Source organism: Peromyscus leucopus, chromosome 14 (assembly GCF_004664715.2).
Source record: "Peromyscus leucopus breed LL Stock chromosome 14, UCI_PerLeu_2.1, whole genome shotgun sequence".
NCBI classification, from domain to species: domain Eukaryota; kingdom Metazoa; phylum Chordata; class Mammalia; order Rodentia; family Cricetidae; genus Peromyscus; species Peromyscus leucopus.
This window is the reverse complement of record NC_051075.1, coordinates 45,246,737-45,272,156: the sequence shown is the minus strand read 5'-3', so window position 1 is coordinate 45,272,156 and position 25,420 is coordinate 45,246,737. Positions and strand designations below refer to the sequence as shown.

The following is a 25,420-nucleotide window of genomic DNA, read 5'->3' as shown; positions in this document are numbered from 1 at the left end:
GAGACACACAACCACGCATTAGGTGTAGCTTGTGGAAGAGGGGGAGGAAGAATAGTAGGAGCCAGAGGGGTTAAAAAAAAAACCCATAGAATCAACTAGCACAGGGGCTTCACAGAGACTGAACCAAGAATCAGTGATTGATCCTGCATGGGTCTGACGGAAGTCTTCTGCATATATGTTACGGTCCTGTAGCCTGAAATTATTATAGGACTCCTAACAGTGGGAGTGGGGGCTGTCTCTGACTCTTTTACCTGCTTTTGGGACCCTTTTCTTCCTACTGGGTTGCCCTATCCTGCATTAATATGGGGGGATGTGCCTAGTTTTATTGCAACCTGATATGCCATGTTTGGTTGATATCCCTGGAAGGCCAGCCCTTTCTGATAAGAAAAGGAGGAAGAGTGGATCTGGGAGAGAAGAGAGGTGGGCAGGGAGCTGGGAGGAAAGGAAGGAGGGGAAACTTGGGTAAAGATGTAATATATGAGAGAAGAATTGTGTGTGTGTGTGTGTGTGTGTGTGTGTGTGTGTGTGTGTGTGTGCGTCTGTGTGTGTGTCTATAATCCCAGGATCTGGGACACTAATGCAGGAGAATCATGAGTTTGAGGTCAACCTGAGGTACATAGAGAAGCCCTGTTGCAAACAAAACAACAAAACGAACAAACAAACAAAAACAAAGGAAGGGGGAGGAGAGAAGAGGGGTCAGGAAGAAGGGAAGGGTTAGAGAAGAGAAAATAAGTACTGGAGAGAGTACAGAGAAAAGGGAACCTTTGTAATGTCCTTGGGAGTATAAATTGGCAAAAACACTTAGAAATACAACTACAGAACTCATGCCTAATCCCACTTGTGAGTAAATATCCAAATGAAATTAAATCGATATATTGAATCATACCAGCATTACTCACAATAGCTAATCTATAGCAACAATTTAAGTGTTCCTTAACGGATGATTAGAGATACACACACACACACACACACACACACACACACACACACACACACACACACACACACACACACACACGATACAACATAAAAATCCATAAAAAGGAAAGGAAAAGAAGACATGAAGTTGGGAGGGGTTTTTTTTTTTTTTTCTTTTTTTTTTTTTTTTTAGGGAATCTGGAGGGAGATGTTGAAGATGAGAAATGGTGGACAGAAACGATCATATAACATTGTACAAATTGTATATAAAATTGTCAATGAATTTTTTAAAAGGAAAAGAAATCAAGCCATTTCTAGCATCATGAATAAATCTGTAGGGTATTATGCTATGTGAAATGAGCCAGTGAGAGAAAAACAAATACTGTAATGTGTTTACTTAGAGATAAAACTTCAACCTCATATAAACATAGTGTGCCTAGGGTTAGAAAGTAGGAAAAATGAGAAGGTATTGTCAATTGGTACAAACATTCAATTATGAGAAGAAATAAGTTCTGGATATCTAATGTACTGGCACTGGTCAGTAGTGTTTGGTTTGTTTGAAACTTGTAAGTCAGCACATATTAACAACACACACGCATGCACACATGCATGCTCACACCCATGCACGCATGTTAATGGTGTGGTGATAGATATGTTCACCCATTTAACTGTGGTAATCATTACACAATATGTATGCATATTAAACAAATGGTTAAAAGTATACAACTTGTATATTCACAATCTGGGTTTTAGCAGTTGGATCCAAGGCTGAACACTTCTAAGGAAGCATTCTATCACTGAGCTACAGCTGCAATCCATCATTTATCAGTAAATTATATGCCTCAGTAAAGTCCCTAAGAGTTTTCCCCTTAACTGTTGACTGAACAAAAAAGTAAGAGAGGTTCACAGAGAAATCAAAACAAGAAATCGATATATTAACACTTCAACTGATTTTTCCGGGGGAAAAAAAAAAAAACAACTGTTACTTCAGAGATAATTTACATACCATAATTTCGGCTACTGCAAAAATAAAACAGGTAACAATTATACAATAAATTAAGATGTAAATAAAAAAGACACTAGCTTTACTGTATATAAGAACTCTTAGTGGTGTTTTCTCTAACACTGTGAATCACAGTGTTAAGAGAGAGAGGGAGGAAGGGAGGGAGAGGGAGAGACAGAGACAGAGACAGAGAGACAGAGAGAGACAGAGACTAAGGAAAATAAAAATGGGGGTTTTATGACATACTAAGCCCAGCAGAGGGACACACAGAAGTCTACTTCAGTTCTTGTACTTTAATAATTTAAAAATGGCCAGTATGAGGATATTTTCTATATGATACAAATACTTCCTGTTTATATATTTACTATTTTAAAGATTGTGTCTCTAATGTGTTGTTGTGTTTGCTCATTATTTGTATTACTATATTCTAGTCTGTCTTCCTGGAGTTAAATTACTTACCTGTGCTTTCTCCCAGATTCATTATGCTTTCTAATTAAGTCGATATAAGAAATGGACTTGGTTCCTTTACTTTACATTTTGTTTTCAGTTAAGTATCATTATTTAATATATACTAAATGGCAATGCCAGGACTTATGATATTTTTTTTAAAAGTTTAACTAACAAAAAATATAATGGTAATTTACAGATATTTATCATGGGCTTGTTTATTGTATTCATTTTTAATTTATACACATAATTAGAAAAGCATATGCACAAATTATATTTACAAAATAATTTAAAATTATTTTCATTTAGAAAAGACTTGAGCATTAAATTCTCATCAAGTCATTTAACTAAATCATTTGAGTAACCATTCCATCAGAAGTCAATATTCAAAGTTTGGTTTTAAACCACATAATCTACTTATATCAAATTTTGTTTTAATCTGCATTTTTCTATAAAATTGCAATAAGCAAACCACAGAAACACACAGGCATGTTTAATAGAAGCTTGGAATAGAGAATCAGCTTAGGGTAGAAGCCTATTAGGGATAGAATTAGTCAACATTTGACCTAATGGTCTAAGTATGGCCTTATTGCTAGCTAGGGTAAAGATTTCAAAGAGACTGCCGAGTTTGGGGCCTAAAAATTCAACAACCCTTTAAATCCATACTATCATATTTCTATAAACCAATACTGCTAAAATCATTCTAGGACACTGAGATTTTGTATGTATTTTCACTTAAAACCAGAGGTCACTCTTTCAAAATCACTGTAATATTGTTGATGATGTTAATATATGCGACTCTCTTATTTGTATGGGGCAATTCATTTCCTCTTCACAGCAGTAGCTTGTACTAATACAATCATTTTTCTTTCATTGCTCACTAATAAGACAGTAATTCCCATGAGAATCCTACTGAGAACACAGGTTTTTAAGTATAATAAGCCAAAGGATGCTTCACTTTATTTAGAATGATTCTCATGTACATTTTATCTGCAGAAACATTAACACCAAAATGTTTTCTTTCCTATATATGATAAACTGCTTATCATTAGAAATGTGTAAAAAGGAGAAATAAATTTAGATAGGCAGATACTAGGCACGCCTCTCTAGAAAATAAACAGAACAATTTAGCAAAATATTCTCCTTTACCCAAAACCTGTTAACCTTTCATTAGAAACCCTTCCAAGGTGCTATTTTTAAGTCTGTAATGTTTGGAATTAGAGACATTAATGGCAACCTCGGTGTGAATTCCAGTACAGTGTAATATGAGTCCACACACTCTTCTTCAAATACTGATTGTTAAATGGACTCTGACAGGAGACACTTTCATGTATTGGTAACCGGCACCGCTAGATATCAAATAACCTACCACTCTTCAACACAGTACCACTGACCAATCAGCACACACATTAGAAAAAGTCTCAATGTCTCATTCATAAATTATAATCTTTATGAAATCCAAATGAAGCCTGTAGGGACACAGTACCTTTCATGATGTCCTAAATCCAAAAGAATTTCATCTGCATGTCTTTGGAGTTCGTTTCCTTCTAAATTCTTTAATTTCTTCAATTCACTTTGTAGAAAAAACCAGAGCTCTTTAGCTCCATTTTCAATCCTCCTTCTTAAGATTTCATGATCCTTCCCTAGACCTGCAGAGAACAGAAAGTATGAGTATTTCTAACATTTTGGTGAGAGAAATTTTCAGTATTTATGCTAAAGTCACTATGTTAAAATGGAAAAGAATGTGCATAACCACATACCATTCCTGGCTTGTTTCTTGTAATTTTCAATCTGTTCTTTGGCCTTAATAAGCTGTTCTTCTAAAACACGGACTCTCCCTGTAGCTGTCCCCTGATCAATAGGGCCTTCCGGTATTCTGTAGTTCAGAGATGGAAAAGTGAACATTTGTCTTTTATATTACACAAGAAAACACATGTGTACTTTGCTAAACCATACTTATTAGTATCTCTATAGCATACCAAAAAGAGTTACAAGTGAATCTTTTCAACCGTATAGGATTAATCATAAAGACTGGCATGAGAATGAACAAGACCAGAAATGAATTATATAGTTGAGATATCAGATCTCCTGAGAGCTCAGAAGTCTTTAGAGCTGCTTCCTAAAAAACTTTCTCCTTATTTGGGGTGTCACCTTTTGTGGCAAAATGGTCAATTTTGTAGTGGTGATAAAATTAGCAAAGACACAGGAGAAGGTGAAATGACTTAGAGAGAACAAGTAACATGCATCTGAAAGTTCTCTACAGATACATCAAATATCAAAGAAAGCAATTCTGCTTTAATCTCAGTATCAGGTTAGATGGCTGCTTCAACTAGTGAATTCACAACTAGCAATGGTTTTATAGGAAAGGGAAAGATAAGACAGAAGAGAAATACAGTAGAAAGCATGGAGACTGTCTCCTTTATTTCTGTCTGAAACAAACAAACAAAATCGTTCAGTAATATAAACTGTTGAAAAATAACACAAGAACTCCAGGATCTTTTACTTATATTATCAACCTATCTGTTCTACTTCTTTCCAAACTTGACTAATTTCTAACACGCTTGCTTTTTTATGTGACTTTTACCAGTACTCTGTACTCCATTTTGGCCTAAATACATAAATAAAACTTAGTGATGGGATAAACACTGTTATTTAAAAGATATTTACATCTTCATTTCTGGAATTTACGAATACTACTTTATACGGCAAAAGAAAATTTGGAGTATGTGCTTAAGGATCCTGAGACCTGGGGACTGTCCAGTGAGGTGTAGGTGGGTGGTAAATGTAATCATGAATATACACAGAAGAGAGAAAAATAGGGAGAATTTGCTACAGATAGAAAAGGGTATGTGGCTGCTTGCATTTAAGATGCAGGAAGGATTGGGGAGTGAGAAATGCAACCTTTTGGAAACTGGAAAAGGTAACATTTTTCTCTTGGAGCATCCCTGTGAAATACTGCCCTTAAACACCTTGGTTCCAGCTCAGTGGAAATCACTTCTGACTTCTTACTTCCAAAATGATAACAGGAAAAAAAAAGCCTGTTATTTAAAGATAGCAACTTTCTATATTTATTGTTAACACCCATAGGAAACACACACACACACACACACACACACACACACACACACACACACACACACATATTCTTTTGCAAAATTGTGAATATTAAATAACGAGTTGATTCTTATTTGAAAGTCTAATTATAAAGAAGAAAATTTATCTACTCTTATCATCACTGCCTTCTGTAGGAACTTAATTTCTAAGTTATATGTGATGGAACCTAAACTGAAACAGCATTACAATCCTTTGGTACAAATGTGATAAAACAGGTACTTTACAGCTTTTTAAACATTGTACAGATGTGATGAGGCCAAATTCATTATTAATTACCTACAGTACTTCAGAATGTGTTTCATGTTAAGTTATTGTTTTATCTATAGTAATTAGAACTGTACAGGAAACTGTATGCAACATCAGACAGAAGAATTAAAATAACCATCTACCATACATGTGTCTAAAGATATAGAATATCAATAAAAAGCTTTCGTTTGTATATGTACAAAGCGAACAATAGTAAAATGAAAATAAGTATATAACTAATTTATAAGCACTTAAATATGCATATACATAAACAAGGTATGCACTGATATATAATTTTTAAAATCTGATCCTTCATCCCTTTCAAAATTAGATGGTTCATTTCTCAGAAACCATGTAAAAAGAACAAAATGAACAAAAATCCTTCTAACCCTTGAGATTTATGATAGAGGCACTGTGCCATGCACAGGGATGTTCATGATCAGAACACAATTTAGAGATAGAAAAATTCAAACAACAGAAAGATTATCTCTGGGCTCTTCTTATCTCATTTTTTCCTATACTGCTGGAATAATACCAGGGACAAAATAGACATTAAAAAATAATATGCACTCTTTTCAGGAGATTTTCATCAAGTATTAAATCCAATCTAATTCTAATAAAAATGGAATGGAAATGGTGATTTACATCACATTATTATATATAATTATATAATCCAACTGTGAATACACTGTAGATAAAGAAAAAAATAAAAAAAAGAAAAGCACAAAGACTATTCCTCCAAAGCACCATCTATAAATGTTTATCTGCATGAACAGTTTTTTTTTAAGCTTGAGAACAGAATAATCTCCTATCACATTCACTATAAAAAAGATACATAGGACTTCTACTTCCTACTATGGTAACATTAAAAGAAACCAGATTTATTATCATGTCTGAAATTAATCAAAACCCAAACTATGTATATATATTTACCTGCGCGCGTGTGCACACACACACACACACAGACACACACAACCAAGATAGAGAGAGTGAATAAAAGAGATATAAAAGGGACACTCTAAGGACCAGAGCAATGGCTCAGTAGTTAAGAGCATTACTGCTGCTGCAGAAGACACGGGTTTAATTCCCAGCACTCACGTTATGACTCACAGCCGTGCATAGGTCCAGGTCCAGAGGATCTGAAACCCTCTTCTAACCTCCCAAGGAACCAGGCATACATGTGGTGCACAGACATACATGCAAACAAAGTACTCGCATGTAAAATAAAATTTTAAAAAGACAATATAAAAATATATTAAAAATAAAGTAAGCCAGGCAGTGGTGGCACACACCTTTAATCCCAGCACTCAGGAGGCAGAGCCAGGCAGATCTCTGTGAGTTTGAGGCCAGCCTGATCTACAGAGCGAGATCCAGGACAGACACCAAAACTACACAGAGAAACCCTGTCTGGGAAAACAAAAACAAAAACAAAAAAGTGGAAAAAAATATAGTAAAGACCATAGTTGAATTTATAGAGATGAAAATGCTAGAAATAAAAAACATAATGAATGGTGGGTGCTGGGGGTCAGCTTCGGCAGTTGACAGGTTCCAGAGAGGAGGCAAGGAGTAGCCGAGGGAGGACTGAGACAGGCCATGGTGATTGGGAGAATCTTGCAGCCTGACTAACTAGCAGTCAGAATGTTTCCAGACATGTACTTAACTTTTTCTCTTGCACATCTGGAGTCATAAGTTTAATCATCATTGATAAACCAAGAAAGAACAGAGTTATCTTTTACAATCATTTTCCCTCAAATTTAGTCATCATTGATAAATAATTATCTTTTATAATTATTTTTACTCATCAACCCCATAACCCAATGTTTAAGAATCCAAAGGCACATGATAGGCTGTTCTCAGGCTGGTAGCGCTTGTGGCTTTGGGACGCTAGACAGAAAGAAAAACCTGCAAGCCAACCTTGGGCAGATTGCCATGTCCCAAGCAGTGTATTATTAACTCTTAATGGTCAGAGTGCCCAAGAAAAATCCTCAGACCAAAGCTGCTACAGTTACTATTCAAATTCTGGCACAATACAATGTTTACATTTATCTTTATAGAATTTGTTTATATGTCTAATCCTGGCATTCTGTTGTTCCTTGGTCATAAGACACCACAGTGGCTCTGTGCGAGCTAACTTTTCTAAGAAAGGGAGGTCCTGACACCTCATTCTTTTATCATCTTTTTACATCATTTTCTGTCCATCAATATAAGTCTCTGTGTAGGGCAGAGGTAACTCCAGCTAATCTAATTTTGTTGCCTGTATATGCCACATATCATCTGAGCATATAGTAGGAAGAGGCTTGTAATCTGATCTATTGTCAACTTCTAGCCAAATCTTGTTGACCTTTTTTTTTTTTTTTTACTTTGTTTTGATTATCTTGTTCCTGACTAAGTACAGGGACAGATGTTATAAGAATATCTCACAGCCTCATAAAGAGACCTCTAGCTACTTTACATGTGTCACAACCTCCAAGGCTTAAGGAAGACCTTCAAGTAGATAAGGCTATCTTAAAAGCAAGAGAGGTAGTGTGCTCAGGACTTTCCTGGGGAAGCTTAGAAGCACTACTCCTGGAAGAAAGCATAAATGATTCTTAAGAGATTTCCCATCAATCCAGTATCCTCAAATTGTACAACTATTAAAAGCTCTCCAAGCATGCAACATGTGAAGATCAAGGCCAAAAGTGGCACGTCAGTCAACAGGTGGCTCAGCTTTGCTGGAAGCACCTGTGCTGGCTTAATGACTTTTGCCATTCCCATCAGCTATGGCTTCACCAGAATGGGATTTATTGAAGATCATATACTAGTCCTCACAGATTAAGAAACTAAGATATATAGGGCAAATGAAATCCTAATTGGTAGAAGAGAATTAACAAAAATCAGAGAAATCAACAACATGGAAATTGTAAAACAGCAAATGGGGGGGGGAATCAAGGACTCTAAGAAAGTCAGTTTGTCAGAAAAATCAAAAGAAGGGGCTGGAGATGGCTCAGGGGGTTAAGTGTTTGCTGCACAAGAATGAGGTTCCTGAGTTTGGATCCTCAGCACCCACCTAAGGGCAGGGTGTGGCAGGCCTCTATCATCAGCACCAGGGAAGGGAGCAAGCTAGATGGCCGGTCTATCTGCAAGCTCCAGGTTCAGTAAGCTGGGTCAAAAAATAAGGTGGAGGAGAGGGCTACTGAGATGGTTCAGCTAGAAAAAGCAACTGTCACTCAAGCCTGACAAACTGTGTTAGACCCCTAGACCCACAAAAACAAACAACATGGTGGCTAGCCTCTGTGACCCCAGGGCTCCTACAGTAAGAGACAGAAGAACCTCCTTGGAGGCTCAAAGACCAGAAAATGGCCGAGAATCTTGTGGGCCAGCTAGCACAGAGCATGAAAGTCAAAGCAGAAGCAAGAAAGACACTGCCTCAAAGGAGAGGTTAAAGGAAAAAGCATTACTCCAGAAAGTTGTCCTTTGACTCCACATGCAGATACTTGTGCCTGCATGCGCGCGCGCGCGCACACACACACACACATCACAAAGGTATCAGGTACTCTACTGAGAAAAAAAATATATCATTTTGTCCAAATAAGTTGTTTCTTATAACTATATTTATACATTTCACCTAATGTGCAAAAGTTTGAAAATTTTCATTTTTAATACCCAAAATTTCATATAGTTTTCAGATTCAAACCAAGAGTAGGTAAATATTGTAACATGAGAGCCCATTGGAAGACCTGGATATGGATTTAGCTATAAGATAGTATGTCACCAACATTTGATGGCTCTCATTTCAATTTCCAGGGAAATCTCTGTCTATATTTATTTTTCCAAGTATGAACCAAAGCATTCTCATCATCTAGCAGCCCCAAACCAAAGAATGTAAATAGCTATCCATTGTCAATTCATAGGAGTTAAATGAAGACACCTTGGAGAAAACTTATAAATCAACACAATGAGCAATTTAATTCAGGTTTCATCTCTATTTTTTCCACAGAAATGAAATTGTTCATTTATTTGCTTATGTTAGCAAACTGCTAATTTTTATAAATTCTTATTCAGAATTTAACTGAAAACATAGTACATGAGCAAAGTTATTTTGTTAATTTTTGTGGATTTAGAGATCAACCACACCACCTTGCATATGCTAGACAAGCAGTCTACTGAGCTACACCTTCAGTTACTGGTGGTTTTTTTTTAAGGTATATAAGATTAATACAATTAATAAGTCAATTTCTATGAACTCTTGGGCAAAGTAACCACTAAGGTGTCTCACTAGTTCTACAAATGTTCTACATATTTTAATAGTTATAAGATATGGAAACATCCTAATCTCACATCCTATTGACGATTGCTGATCCTGTTTCCACAAATGTAAATGCTGTCTGTCTTTCCTCCTGGCTACACCAAATCCTGTCAGGGCACATTATTCTACACCACCTAGCAGCTGAGAAGTTATCTGATGCATGATGTGTAATAGTTTCTTCATAAATATTCTTTGAATAATTACAGTAACAAACACCTGGTTATTGCTCAGAGCTAGCAGGAAGGAAGAAAAGGGTGGTGAGGGTGGTGAACAGTCAGAAGCACTATCATGTGAACATCCAAACATCACTGAGGTAAAAACACAGCTTTTGTAAAATTGAGACATGAGTACTCAGAAATCCAATTACTACTTTAAAACTCCAAATGATATACAGTTTAAAAGCCCAGGCTTTTCATTAAGAAATGAAACCTTTAAGGGGTGGGGGAAGCCCAGAACACAGGTCATTGTGAGGCTGACTTGGTTAAAATAAGTATTCAATACTATTTCTGCTATTAAATTATCCTTCTTTTAAAATCTATAGATTTTTTTTTAAAAAAAAAAATTCTGTATCACAACCTTTGACAATAATGCCTTGTTTTCTTACTATACTCTAAAGACAACCTTGGATTTTAAAGCACAGTCTGAATTTCTGTCAGAACTTAGGCACTAAGCGGCCAGATAAACCATTAGTAGAAAGCTCTTACAGATAATGACTGCAGTAAACGGCGTTCTGAAGAAACGCAGTGACCACAGGCCATTTCACACCACTGCAAATCTTTTAAAAACCCGAAGGTAAGGAGGAATGATAGCGACAGGATAAACACCGAGTGAAGCAGGACACTGGGAACAGAATGTTGAAAGGAGACTTGGAAATCTTGAAAGACAGAGTACCTTTTGATGTGGAACCCAAAATAACTCCTGTACTCCCAAATATAGGCTTCCTGAAGCACAGGTTGTAGCTCCTCTACACAGGCTCACAGTATGAGCAAGCATTTAGAATATTTTCAAAAATATTCATAACCAAATCAAGAAACACATTCCTAAAAAGGAACCTTTGTTTCCTTAAAGAACATCACTGATTTTTCAGACGTGTGTTAAGATAAAGGTAGAGCTGGGCCATGAAGAAGAGTGCAAACAGGGGCTAAGCAGGTTGGGAAACAGCAATTCTCAGTGAGTATGGGTGCTTTCCTCTCTCCTCACCTCCTCCAGGGTCTTATCAACACATCTGTCCCTAGAATGGACACCGTATTCTAACACATTCTCTCTTTCTACTACTTTAACACTGATGACTGAATCTTCTTGCTTACTTGTTTGTAAGGTTGGAAACTGGGCTCAGAATAAAACAAGTTTTATGTTAAAAAGTTTTTTTTTTTAATTTTCCCTCCAAACCACTAAGACATTTGTAAATTTTTATGTATCTTCTAAATAAAATATGCCTTAAATATTTGATTAAGGAAACAAAACATTATTTTCTCCACAATCAACAATAAAAAAGTTGAATTAGAAAATTAAAGAGGGCTAGGGAGAGGGTAGGAAAGGGAAAAGGGAGAGAATGATTGATGTGTGGAGGGAGGGAGACTGGAGGATAGTTTACTGGTGATTAGCTTGAGGAGGATCCATGAGGCCCTGAATTCAACCAAATCATCCCACCCACCACCACCACCACCACCACCACCACCACCACCACCACCACCACCACCACAAGAACAACCAAAGTAGCCAGAGCTAAATTAGTCCACATTTAAGCAAATGCATTCATACATTCTTTTTCTCCCAAATCAAAGGCACACATAAATGTACATACACAGACATATCTAAAGGCTCCAACACGTACATTATACAGATTGTCATGGCTATAGTGCTTGTAATGTAAGGGCAGAGTCCACTGACCCAGCTGAACACTTATCGCAACCAACTGCTTAAGCTTGCAAAGCAAACACTTGAAACATTTTCTTAATTTACTCTTGTTTTTCTCTATTGCCAGGGATGAAAATAATACAGTAATAATAGCTATAATAATGTATGGCACTCCTATTATATTCAAAACACTAAGTTTAACATTTCGTGTGTGTGTGTGTGTGTGTGTGTGTGTGTACACTATGTCGTCAAAAACAACAATAATATTGAAAATAAAATAATTATAGGTTAGGAAAACTGAGGTTCAGGTTAAGCAAATATCTTTACAGTTCCAAAGCTAGTAAGTGGCATAACTACATCTGGAAATAACTCAACTGTCTCTCTTGTTAGCAGATTTAAAACGCATGACGAACAAATTCAAGTGACAGAGCGTCAGTTATAAATACCTGACTCAAAACCTTTGCCAGATTTAGTTATCCGTATTGGTCAGTTCTGCTAAAGCCAACTAGTACGGAGAAGACCCAGACCTCCAAACTAAACTTCTCTAACATTGTTAAGGGCTTTATGCAAACCAAACTACTCTGAGATATGCATCATCCCAACATACATAGATAAGACAAAGTCATCACAATAACTGAAAAGATCATTCAAAATTAGTGTTTTGTTTTAACTGCTGGCTAACCATATTATCTAGAGCAGCAGTACAAGAGATTAAAAGTCCAGGTGGTGGAGGAAGAGAGACCTTGATAAGAGCTTTACCATCATTTATTAGCTGTGTAACACTGGGTAAGTTATTAGCCTCCTGTTTCATTTCCTTATCTATAATATTATGAAAATAACAACTGCACAACAACAAAAGATTTTGCAAACTAAATGTGCTCAAAAGTAGCTCAACAAATATAACTAATATTTTTATTGTGTTCTTTTGTAAAATGCATAGAATCCTGTGGAATATCTTTATGGCCTATCACAAAACTTTTTGGAGGTTGTAAGGAATATAATAATAGCTTCCTTTCATGAAATAGTCAGGACTACTGGTTTTAAAACAAGGAAAAGTTGCATACAACAGTGACTCTTTAGATAGGACTTTGCTTGAAAAACTCAAGAGACTAGAACTTTAAGTTGTTTTTTAATAAAAGTGAATCTTTTAAGTCATTAAAGATTGCATACTTGGTATTTTTATAGTTCATATTTATGGATTTGGCTTCTATTATGCTACCTTAGCAATGTTAGTTGACAACTATCTAAACAATAGGATTCAGGAACTTCCTTAGATATTAGGCAAACCCACACTGTAGTTTCTGTATTAGTTCTGAGATGCAAAAAGAAAATGGGAATTTTTGGAAGCTTCGCTCTCTATTCAATTAAAAGAACTAAGAGATTCTTAAAAAATATCAGACACTATCTGATATTTCCCACTGACCTTAGCCAAAACTCTGCACACTGGGACTGAATCCTGACTTCAGGATCTTCACTCCCAGAGTATCACCAAGGAGGTGTCTCGCCCTCTGCCATGCGGCTAACTAGTTCCTACAGCACTAGTAATGGGACTACTTTTCAGCTGCTTCCTCTAGTTTATGCTGCAACCACATGACACAGCCGGGCACTGGCTGATGAACTGCTCTTGCCTGCTTCCCCATAATAGTGTCTTAGTTCTGGCTACCCGCAGGAATAGAGATTGTGTACTATCCTGCCTTCTTTTACCAACAGGGCTTTCCCTCTACCATCTAATCCAGAGATCTCCTAAATGTTTCCCTAGAGGAGTTATTTTCAGTAAAAAAGGTGGTTGAATATGCCTCAAAATCTGAGGTTATATTCTAGAGTATAAACTGTCTATTCCAAATGAAAGGAATTTCTAAGAATCAGGCAGAACCAGGCTATGTACAGGAAAGCATGGCAGTCCTCAAACACAAGCCCACTATTAGATCCTTTCCTTTGCTAGAGACACCTTTTTTTTTTTTTTTTTTTTTTTTTTTTGCCTTCCACCAAAAGTTGAAGTTTCAAAAAGCCCTTGATAATGAAAGAAAACCTGACAAGTTACGTATTTATTCTCCCAGAAAAGAAAAGTCTCTCAAAAGTGCCATTACTTACTTAAATAAAGGAAAAGTGGATTGTGGGTCAATTTTTAATCCAGAAGTTACTTATTTCACAGTCATACAGTAATGTTTTACTGAACTAATTTCCAGCAAAGGAGCAACAACAGCTCACAACCAAAATTAAAGTCCACACAGGTAAATAGATGACAGACAGGTAGATGAGAAATACTGATCTAAAAAGATTTGTACTTGTTTAAAAATAAAGCTGGCAAATACACATACACACAGAGAGAGACAGAGACAGAGAGACAGAGAAATGCAAAAAGAAAATTACAGGAGAGCCTTTGTAATTAATTCTTTAATTAATAGCAAGTATAACTTTCCCCAAAAGGTAGACTGTGAGATCTAGAAGCAATCATCGACTTTTTTGCTTACTGCTAGTTTTAACAGCTGTTATCATGTAAAACAGTGTATACGTTTGTAGTTAGAACCAACTCATGGGATAACTGCTGCAAATAACCTGCGCTTCACCTGAACTGCCCATCCCATCAGTAAAACCTGAGGCTGCTGGGTTATAGAAGGTACTCAGGCACACACAAAGCCTTATTTAATGTGCACATACTCTAGCTTTTTATGTACTAGGAAAGTCTACGAGAAAGAGAACAACTGCTTCCCCGATAAGATATTAAAGATGAGGCCTGCTTCATAAAGCATTCTAGCTCCAAGCTGTGCTTCCTCAGAGATCAAGAACAAGATAAAGACTCTCTTCAGCTTCCTCTTTTGCCACATTATAATCTTAACAGCATTACTTTACCCTAAATAGCTTAATCACCTTTCATCCAACAGTATCTAGCAAGTTTGCCAATATTAAATTATACAAAACCCCTGTGAGGAAAGTTACTCCTTATCCAAAAAAAAAAAAAAAAAAGTTGAGTTTTCCTTGTGTATTCTTGCAGAAGGAGAGCACAAATTCTCAGAATAAGAGAGCTGAAATGAAAATATATGACATATTCGAAGATCTCACAACAAGAAGACTGCCATCTAACCCTGAAGGACCCATACTTGGAAGGCTGAGGTCAGTGGATCACAAGTTGATACCAGTCTCAGCCAGACAAGAAATGCTGTCTTGAAAACCAACCTATCAACCAACCTATCAACAAATCTAAATATTAACTTTTTCTTTTCATTGAAAATGAATAGTGATGGGTCAAAGGAAACTATGCCAACCAGTAATACCAAATTCAGGGGTGTGGTAAATTTTTAACTTTTCAAATTAAAATGGAAAACAATGAAATAGCTTTATATTCACTTAACTTTTCATGTAATCATTCTAATGGGAAAATAGTTGACACCTTGTACAAAAATTTCTAGGCTTCATTTCCAAAGTGCTTTCCACTACTGTTGAATACATTTTATGTGTGCTTCAAACAAAATATTGATAGAACCTAAATTGAAGGACATAATATTTTCCTAAGTTAATACAGAAATGTTTGATTGTCCCCTATTATGAGATGACAAAAATGTAAATTTCCCCAAATACAGCAACAATGGCACATTTTCTTCCAATAATAATTTTTACCCAGGTAGACAGAATGACAGAAGGTAAAAGAACATCACTATCTTTTGCCCTCCGGCAGATAATATTAACCCAAAGTCTGAACTCTACTTCTAACACGAGGAGATGACAGCAACAATGTCTTCAGTAGGGTTTCAAACTGAGATATTAAGCCCTACAGCTATATGGGAGATTTTAGAGCCTTTTAATTTTTTCTGGAGATTAAAAAAACTCACACAGTATCAGGCTTTTAATGTGTTGGCACTTTACAAAAGGACTGTAGTTCTTCTCCACACTGCCTGGTGTATTCCCAACACTATCCCACACTTAGGAAGCACACAAATGATACTGTAGTTCTAATCTGCTGCCATCCAGGAAAGAAACCTTGTCTATGTTAACAGTCCCCATAGTTAGGTAAACTATGGAAGAGGAGAAGGAGGAAAGGAAGAAGGGGTTTCCCACTGGCCCTCATCCTTTAGATGCACACACAAAAACAAATTTGTAGGTTGTTAAGATGCTCCATTTTCAGCAGAAGCCTAAACTCTTCCCATTTCCTGTAGCTTTGTTTTTATCCTGTGTTACCAATGAACTGGATATGTTGGAGCTAATGTCTTTGCAAAGACATTTCCAATCCAAAGACTTATAAGCAACAAGTTTCATACTTTAGGTGTGTGGGCACATGTCTACATTTGTGAAGGCTAGAGGTGGACACTGGATATTTTCCTCACTTGCTGTCTACCATATACATATTTTTTTCTCCACATGGTACATTTATTTTGAGGTTTTGGGGGAGGGAAGTGGGAATGGAGGGAAGGAGAAAAGAGGGGGAGGGAGGGGGAGAGAGAGAGAGAGGCACGCACTACCTCTGGTGAAAGTGGGGAGAGAGTGCTACCATCCAGACACATTTTTTAAACATTTGTTTGTAATATATTTGACCTTGTTTGTACATCATCTTTTTAAAAACTAGTATCTCTTATCATGCTAAGATTAATAATTACTATAAAAGGAGGGGAAAGAACCAAGATAGAGCTTCATACTGAGTGAGTTAAGTAAACAACTTTATGTCATTTCAAGCAAGACACCTGGCTGGCAAAGAAAGAATTATCAAACCAAAGGTCTAGGAAGTGCTGTGGTACTCTCTGCAGAATTCAGAGTGTTCTGTACAAATTTATAAAGCTGCATGTCTTTTATTTATTTATTTATTTATTTATTTATTTATTTATTTATTTAGATTTTTTTGAGGCAAGGTTTCTCTGTGTAGTTTTGAACCTTTCCTGGAACTCGCTTTGGAGACCAGGCTGGCCTGGAACTCACAGAGATCCACCTGCCTCAGCCTCCCGAGTGCTGGAATTAAAGGCGTGCCCACAAAGCTGTATTTTCTTTTACATACATTTAAATAAATATGCTACTAGTATACTTATAAAGAAGACGTTTCTAATGAAATTAGGATGATGTTTCTAAATGTCATTTTTTCAGAAATCAATCCATCTATACGAAGAAGTAGTCCTCAATAGTGGATTTTATAACAGTTTTTTTTTCCCTACAAACACTTCAGACAATGCCTGCCTTGATTGTAACACTGAAGAAAAAGAGGGAAAAAGAGGGAAGAATTGATACAGAAGAATAAAAGATGAAACAGGGCTAAGAATACAGAGAAGGGAAAGTGAGTAAAATTGATATTTCTCTATGACTAGAATTACAATATATCTACTTTTTAAAAACCTCCAAGTTGTGTGCCGTGGGATGTCTTTCTGTATGCTGTGAATATGTGTGGCTCCCATTGGATAATAAATAAAGCTGTTTTGGCCTACAGCAAAAAAGCTTACAGCTAGACCGGAAATCCAAGCAGAGATACAGAGAGAAGGGCAGAGTCAGAAGAGATGCCAGGCTGTCGCCAAATGAGGAACAAGATGCCAGCAGACCAGTAATGAATGCCATGGCCATGTGGCAACATATAGATTAATAGGAATGGATTAATTTAAGATGTAAGAGCTAGCTAGCCAGAAGCTGAAGCCATAGGCCATACAGTTTGTAATTAATATACACCTCTGAGTGATCATTTTACAAGTGACTGCAGGACTGTGGGGCCGGGTGGGACTGGAGAAACTTCTAGCTACAGTTGTGTTATGGGTCATGTACTTAATGAAATAAACTCAAACAGAACAGTCACTATCTTCAAGGAGTTTACGACAACTGAGACACATATTATGACCTAGTAACAATTATTATGTTTTGGTATGAGGACTTACTAGTCTTTACCACCAAGACATACATAATACCACTGATACACAAGTTCTCAGGAAGGGCAGCCACAAATGAGTCTAAAAGATGATGAAGACTTTGTCCGATGATGAAGGAAGAAAAAAACATCTCAAGTGAAAGAGGAACAAAGCAAAGAAATAGCAGTTTGAAAGGGCACAGATATCTATGTCCTAGGAACATATTAACTTCTATTAATTATTACTTGTATACACAAGTAAAAGATCAGTAAATAAAGACTGACAAAACTATGGTTATTGACCTGGTTACAAAATAAATATTTGCCCTAGGTCATATTTCTGGCCTGTTTTTAAAAATGTTAAGAGTCATGACATGTTCCTTAAAAAATAAAGATTCATTTATAATAATTTGCCTAAATATAAATATTTGCTTTTAAAATATCCAAATTTTGACAACCATTTTGATGTTAATTTCCTTAGTAAACTTTTGGAAGGCCATAATTTACATTATCAGTTAAAGATTATTTTAAAGATACATGATAGTCAAAAAAATCAAAACAAACAAAAACCTACCAAATCTCTGCATAATAATGTATTAAGAAACAGTTTCCTCAAACATTAAATGTAAACACAGGATAAATGAACCAGTGCTTTTTTCTACTGACTTAAAACATTCTTATTGATCACACTTAAAACTTTGATGCTTTTATTTACACTGGCCTATAGCTCTTTTAAAATCTTGTATAAAATGATAGTTCTTCCACTGAAAACCTGTCTTGAAGTAAAACTTTATTTCTTCCAAGAATAATAGCAACATTTCATTCTACAAATTTCCCTTAGAGTCACTGTACATATAATCAGCGACAATATACAAGCTAATGAAATAATTTCCTCTTTGTTCTGTAGGCTTGTCACTTTTAGACAGGCTACAGCATAATTTGAAAAACATTTCATCATTTTTAACAATGGTGTATCATTATAATTGCAAACAAAACCTCTTTTCAATTTGCCTTCTTACTAGAGAAATCCCCACTTGCTGTTTATTTCTTGATATTTCAGAGCAAATGGATTCTTTTCATTTACATCCTAAAAATACTCTCTGAAGTCCTTCAGTGTACTTTGACTGAAGGGTTGGAAAAGACAGACCAACAAATTCCTTAAATTCAAAACAAACAAAAAGCTGGCATCTAAGGATGTTGAATTTTCATACTACAGTGCCTAATCTAGAGGGTACAGGAATTTACTAAGACCAACGCAAAACGCAGTCCCAAACTACTGAGCTAAGTAATGTGTAAGAACTAAGACATAAAAGGCCCAGAGAACCGTGTCTAAAATGATAGTCGTTAGTTAGAAATGTGTGAATAATTTATAAGCAGAAACAAAAGAATTCCCAAATAAAGTGGGCTCAGTCATTCAATTTTCATTCATTTCATGGTTTTTATTAAAGGTATCGGGTTCTGGTTCACTCCTTCAGCACACTGACAAGATTCAGTTCAAGAGACAAATGCATAAATAAAGTTAACATTGTGGTAAGTGTGTAAAATGGCAAGAATAAATGGTAAGTGCTCAGAGAACACACGGAAATGGTACCTTATCTGGATGAAAAGGCCCAAGAAAGAATTCTCAGAGAAAGTCTGAGTGTTAAAGAACCAGTAGCAGGGGCTGGAGAGATGGCTCAGAGGATGAGAGCACTGGCTGCTCTTCCAGAGAAAGTTCCTGAGTTCAATTCCCAGCAACCACATGGTGGCTCACAACCATCTATAATGAGATCTGGTGTCCTCTTCTGGTGTGCAGGCATAACACTGCATACACACTAAATAAATAAATCTTTAAAAAAAATCAGTAACATTTGTGAAAAATATTTCTGGAGGTGGCTAGGGAGATAGCTCAGTAAATAAAGCACTTAACTGTGTAAGTTCAGATTCCATTCACACACATAAATGCTAGGTAAGCATGATGGCCCACTTACAGAGTTCAAAAGCAGAAGAGAGAGGAGATTCCTAGAGCAAGCTGGCTAGCTGGACTAGCTGTTCCTGTGAGCTCTGAGTCAACTAAAAGATCCTGCCTCAAAGAATAAGGCTAGGAGATATCAAGAAGAGTCCCAACATCCACCTTGGGTTTCCATATGCGTCCACACACATGTGAGCATACACACACATACATAGGCACATTGTGGAATGCTTTCGGAAAGATGAGTATACAGCTAAATCAGTACAATGGGGGAAATACACAAAGGTACAGCGACATAAGGCACACTGCTTTTGGAAAACTTTAGGTTACTCAACCTAAAGGCTTAAGTTTAGGATGCAAACTAGTAAATACTGCGAGTAAACGTTAGTGAAGTAAACAATCACCATGAAATGCCAGTGTTATAGATTCATCTAAAAACAATGAAATAAAATAATTTTATCAAAATGTTTCAGAATAGCATACAATTTCTAGGTGAAAATCAGATAATTTTTTTAGAGTCTCACACAACTGAGGTTGGCCTTGAACACGTAATCTTCCTGCTTTCACCTCCTACGTGCTGATATTATATGTATGTGCACCATGCCCAGTTTATGCAGTGTTGGGAGTTGAAATGAGGGCTTTCTGCATATGAGGTGTTGTACCAAGAAAACTCTATTCCCAGACTCATATAAACTTCAAGTGAAAAAAATCATGTATTTTTATGATAAATATACATACAACTACAGCTGGGAATTCAAGACCTTATATATGGTTTTAGATGGGTGGGAGGAAAAATGCTGCCTAACTTAATTTACCACACTAACACTTATGCTCCTTTCAGCTGAATCTTTATGTGGAAGTATAGTTAAGAACACCACCCTATTTTCTATATCCTCAATAGAAAATTCCAAATTATGACTTACAGTTAGGGCAACAAGATTCTAACAGTTTCAGTCAGATATACTAGACAAAATAAGCTGTATCCTACCCAAACTAAGAAAATAAAAGTCTGTTAAGCTGTCAATATATATCTTTAACTATAATTTATATGCAAAAGTGCTGTTAGAAAAGTCATAAATACCTTCTTGCTGATTTCCTAATAGTGGTATTACCCAAACTAGGAAGCCATAGGTGGAATAAAAAGGGAAAAAGGCAATTGATCTCTAGTAATAATCAAATGTCACATATTACATACTAAATATCTATGAAAACAGAAATTGATGAAATTATTCATTACAAAGCAAGGCTAAGATGAGAAAACTAAAATTACATTTTAAAATTACAAAAGTTGGCTTATATTCTTTGACATAAACAGCAACAGTCTACACTTTTCTTTTATAGATCTTGCTGTAAAAACTATGGCTGCATAGTTAAGGTAAATGTCATAAAACCAGTAGTCCCCTAAAATGAATAAAATAAAAAGTAGCAAATAAATACTTTGGATCTATGTCTTGCTTTCTCCTGGTCCAAGGCCTTATCCATGCTAGGCATGCACGCTATTCACTGTGTTTCATTCTTAAGAACTGAAAAATTCAGCTATAAGGTTTTAATATTTTTACTCATGTGACATCCTTCTCCAAAAATGGTGCCTTGTCACTAGTGGCCTTCCTAGGTAGTGACAATAACTGAAATCACTGTATAAATAAATAAAACTAATGGTGGACAACTACAATTCCCATATGTAAAAAAGCATCAGTTAAAAAATGGTTAAAGTCATAGAATTTGGTTCAGAGTCAAATTACGAGGAAGAAAGCCTATGTACTTCTATTCAATTATTCTGTCTCTATAAAGATATTTTGAATACAAATATCTACCTGGATCCACTGTCTGATTTTTTTGTAAACATACCAGATCTCCTTCCCCCAAGCACCATTTCAGTTCTAAACACAATAGCTATCCTAGTGGACACTGGGAGAGAAAACACAAAGGAGGTTTGAACAAATTGTAAAGCAAAAGAAATCTGAGTATGAAATAAGTTCATAAAGACTTAGAGCAAAGTCAGCAAGGACCTGATCAGAGTAATATTAGCAACTGGATTTTCATTTCACAGCCTGTCTTTACCCACATGTGATATGCATAATAATTCAAAGACTGAAAGAGACACGAGCTAATAATGAGAACATCTGATTCACACAAACTTCCAGCTAGAAAACTTTTTCTATAAATGTCCAGATAATAAACAGTTTAGGTTTCATTGCAACATAACCTAATATTATCCTCTGAATTTGTTCCCCATTCCCCAACCACTGAAAAACAAAAAACCATTCTTAGCCTAAGTCATCACAATTGCAAAGGGATTGGGGGCCTAGATTTGTCCCACTGGACAGTTTGCCAAATCCTATTAAAACCAAGCAAGTTAAAAAAAAAGAAGAAAAGAAACACCACTATCTTTAGCAAGGCAGTCACTATAGAGATTCCTAGGGAGAAGGGAGCCAAAACTAATTACTCATATGAAAGCTATATTTACTTGTGTTTGGGAATAATTCCACTTGTATTTTATCTATATTTTGAACTAAATTATTAAGCATTCATCAAAATACATGCTTCCAAGTGAACTGATAATCCACTTGTCACTTCATAAACACAGGGATGGGCTACTCATAACCTAGACTTTCTGACCTCATCGCTAATAAATTAAAAACCCATATATAAAAACTAAATATAGACAGAGACAGAGACAGATAGATAGATAGACAAATATTATATAAAAATGAGCAGAAATAAAAAATAAAACTATAGGCAAGTTGACAATATTGAGAGTACAGTAAGTTAAAGTCTTATCAAACTGCTCTTGAACTATCACATCCAGGTAGACAAATCAAGGAATAAGAGCATGTATCAGACAACACAGCAAGGGTAAATGGTTTTTAAGTATTCAACTTCTCTCCTTCTAATAAGTTGCAGCCATGGACATAGTCATCCATCTAGCTGATTTCTATTGAACCATCTTTGTTGGGGGTAAGGAGTGAACAGTGTCTGAAAATGAGGAGGAAAAAGAATTTTTCTCTGCAGAAGAGACTTCCTGCTGCTCCTATAAATAAGTAGAAATTTCTGGAGCCCACACTTTACAATGTACAACTCCAAATACAAACTTCCCTACTTATTATAGCAAGGCCATCTAAAGGAGCCTTTAAAAATATACTCTGATCCAAATAACGGAGGGGGGGGGGCACACAGCAGAATAAGAATGTGCTCATGGCAACTATGTAAGATACAATACTCTAAGTATCAACTAGGTCAAGTTGACTGGTAGTGTTACCCATGTCAAGTACATCCTTACTGATTTTCTGTTTGCTTGATCTATTACTGTAAGAGGGGTAATGAAGTTTTTAGCTATCATAGCCTATCTATCTACTTCTCTTTGCCTCACAAATATTTTGCCTCATGTATTAGACACTGTTGTCAAGTAGACACCTGTTAAGGTTCAGTATGTCTTAATATAATTGTTCCTTTATCATTTAGCAATGTTCTTTCACCTCTATTAAGTCTGTTTATTGATAAATGGGAGTTAAGAAGTCTTATACAGAGAGAAAGCTCCGGATAGCACACGATCTGGCCTGCTAGATCCATACAAACTAAGAGCAATGAGTGCTGGAGGAGTGTTGAACATTTTTCTGTAATATACCAGTTACTCCTAGAGTTATCATAGCAAAATGATTAAGAATAAAACCCCAGAAGAAAGCTCTGGAAGAACCCATGTCTACTGAGAAAAACATAGGCTGACATGGGGAGCGCTGTAAAGGACACTATCGATATCTGCCGAGTGCAATTCAACGTGTACGCAACTGTGATCGAAATCTGGTTTTGATAAATTTTTTTTTATTGTAGGATATAATGTTTTGTTCTAAATATAGCTGTGCACTGCAACTTCTATATCTAACCCCCAACCCCAATAAAACAAATTCAAGAGAAAATCAAGGGTGTAATGGAATGTGCATTTTTATCAGCAATGTGTTCTAATGTGGATACTGAAAGATGTACAGCTTTTTAAGTGGAGTATGTGAATCAGAAACTTGTAGAGGCACTGGTTTGGGAAGACATATCTATATATCTATGTATAATACATTTATTCTGTCAAGCTGAAAAAAAAAAAAGAATAAAACCAATTAGGGGCCCCTCAGCCATTGGTTCATAGTTCATGTGTTTCCATTCGTTTGGCTATTTGTCTCTGTGCTTTATCCAACCTTGGTCTCAACAATTCTCGCTCATATAAACCCTCCTCTTTCTCGCCAATTGGACTCCCAGAGCTCCACCCAGGGCCTAGCCGTGGATCTCTGCATCCAGATCCCTCAGTCGTTGGATGGGGCTTCTAGCACGACACTTAGGGTGTTTGGCCATCCCATCACCAGAGTAGGTCAGTTCGGGCTGTCTCTGGACCATTGCCAGCAGTCTATTGTGGGGGTATCTTTGTGGATTTCTGTGGGCTTATCTAGCACTTTGCTTCTTCCTATTCTCATATGGTCTTCATTTACCATGGTCTCCTATTCCTTGTTCTCCCTCTCTGTTCTTGAGGCCCTCTGAATGGGTGAGACAGTTGATTGGCTTGATCTGTTTGGGAGGCATCCAGGCAGTGGGACCAGGTCCTGTGCTCATTGCATGAGTTGGCTGTTTGAAACCTGGGGCTTATTCAGGGTCGCTTGGCTCGGCCTGGGACGAGGGGACTGGACCTGTCTAGACTGAGTCTACCAGGTCGATCTCAATCCTCAGGGGAGGCTTTGCCCTGGAGGAGGTATGAATGGGGGCGGTGGGCTGGGGGAAGGGGAGGGGGGTGGGAGTGGGGAGAACAAGGGAATCTGTGGCTGATATGTAGAACTGAATTGTATTGTAAAATAAAATAAAATAAAAATAAAAGTAAAAATAAAATGGAACTTTTCCATACATAAAAAAATAAAGAATAAAACCAAAATGCCTGAGTTTGAACTCCACATCTAGTACTCACAGCTATACAAACTTCAGACAACTTAGCCAACTACTTTAACTGTATTTGCCTGTCTACTTCTATAAAATGGAAATAATGTACTTATTCCTAGGTCTGTTATAGGAATTAAATGAGTTTACACAGCATTTAGGATGCCACCTGATACACAGCAATACATTAATAGCTACTGTTTTGTCTTGCTATTCCTACTGCAACAAATGTTAAGATAATCAAGATGCTAGAGATAAAAAGAGAATCTGACATTGGTCCTTGCATCATATCCTACTGTAATTCAGCACCAAGTGGATGAAATATATAGCACAAAGACTTTGAGAAAAGCTCCACAAAATTATCAGTTGCAGCTCTACTATGGAAAGAATTATAAACAATGTATTGTGCCTATGTACTTGTAGGCTTAGCAATATAAAATACTTATATGGCTTTGGTAAAAACAGATTATAACATTTTACATACAAATTAATTTAAGCTTATTCCTTCTCAAAAATGATTTTGCTCATTTCTAAGTCAGGCCTAGTGTCAAATTTAGTTGAGACAAGAGACGAATAATTAACACTCAAAACTTCTACAACCTGGTTCATAGAATAAAAATATCTGTTACCAAGTCCAATGACCTAAGTTTGATCCCCAGAAGGACCCACAGGGTGAAAGAGAGAGCCAATTCCCACAAACTGTCCTCTGATCTCCACGAGAAAGCACTGGCCCATCCATGGCCACACACACATATGTATATATGCACAAAAAATAAAGCATCATTTTTTAAAGGCAAAGAAAAAAAGTCCAGAAATAACACACTTCCAACAAAGGGAAGAATCTCTAGCCTTCAAAATATTTTTATAAGTAATACCTGGCAT

The 25,420-nt window shown here is 36.4% G+C and overlaps 1 protein-coding gene across 4 annotated transcripts in view; it reads right to left on the bottom strand.

Annotated features, from left to right (window-relative positions):
• The window catches only part of Fut8 (fucosyltransferase 8), a 222,603-nt gene that overhangs the window by 84,789 nt on the left and 112,394 nt on the right, over nt 1–25,420 (bottom strand). For all 4 annotated transcript variants that reach the window (XM_028876080.2, XM_028876078.2, XM_028876079.2 and 1 more), the window contains exons 4-5: nt 4,129–4,244; nt 3,855–4,017 (exon numbers count right to left, since the gene is read on the bottom strand). In XM_028876080.2, coding sequence (XP_028731913.1) covers nt 3,855–4,017; nt 4,129–4,244 — 279 coding nt within the window. The remainder of the gene's footprint in view (nt 1–3,854; nt 4,018–4,128; nt 4,245–25,420) is intronic.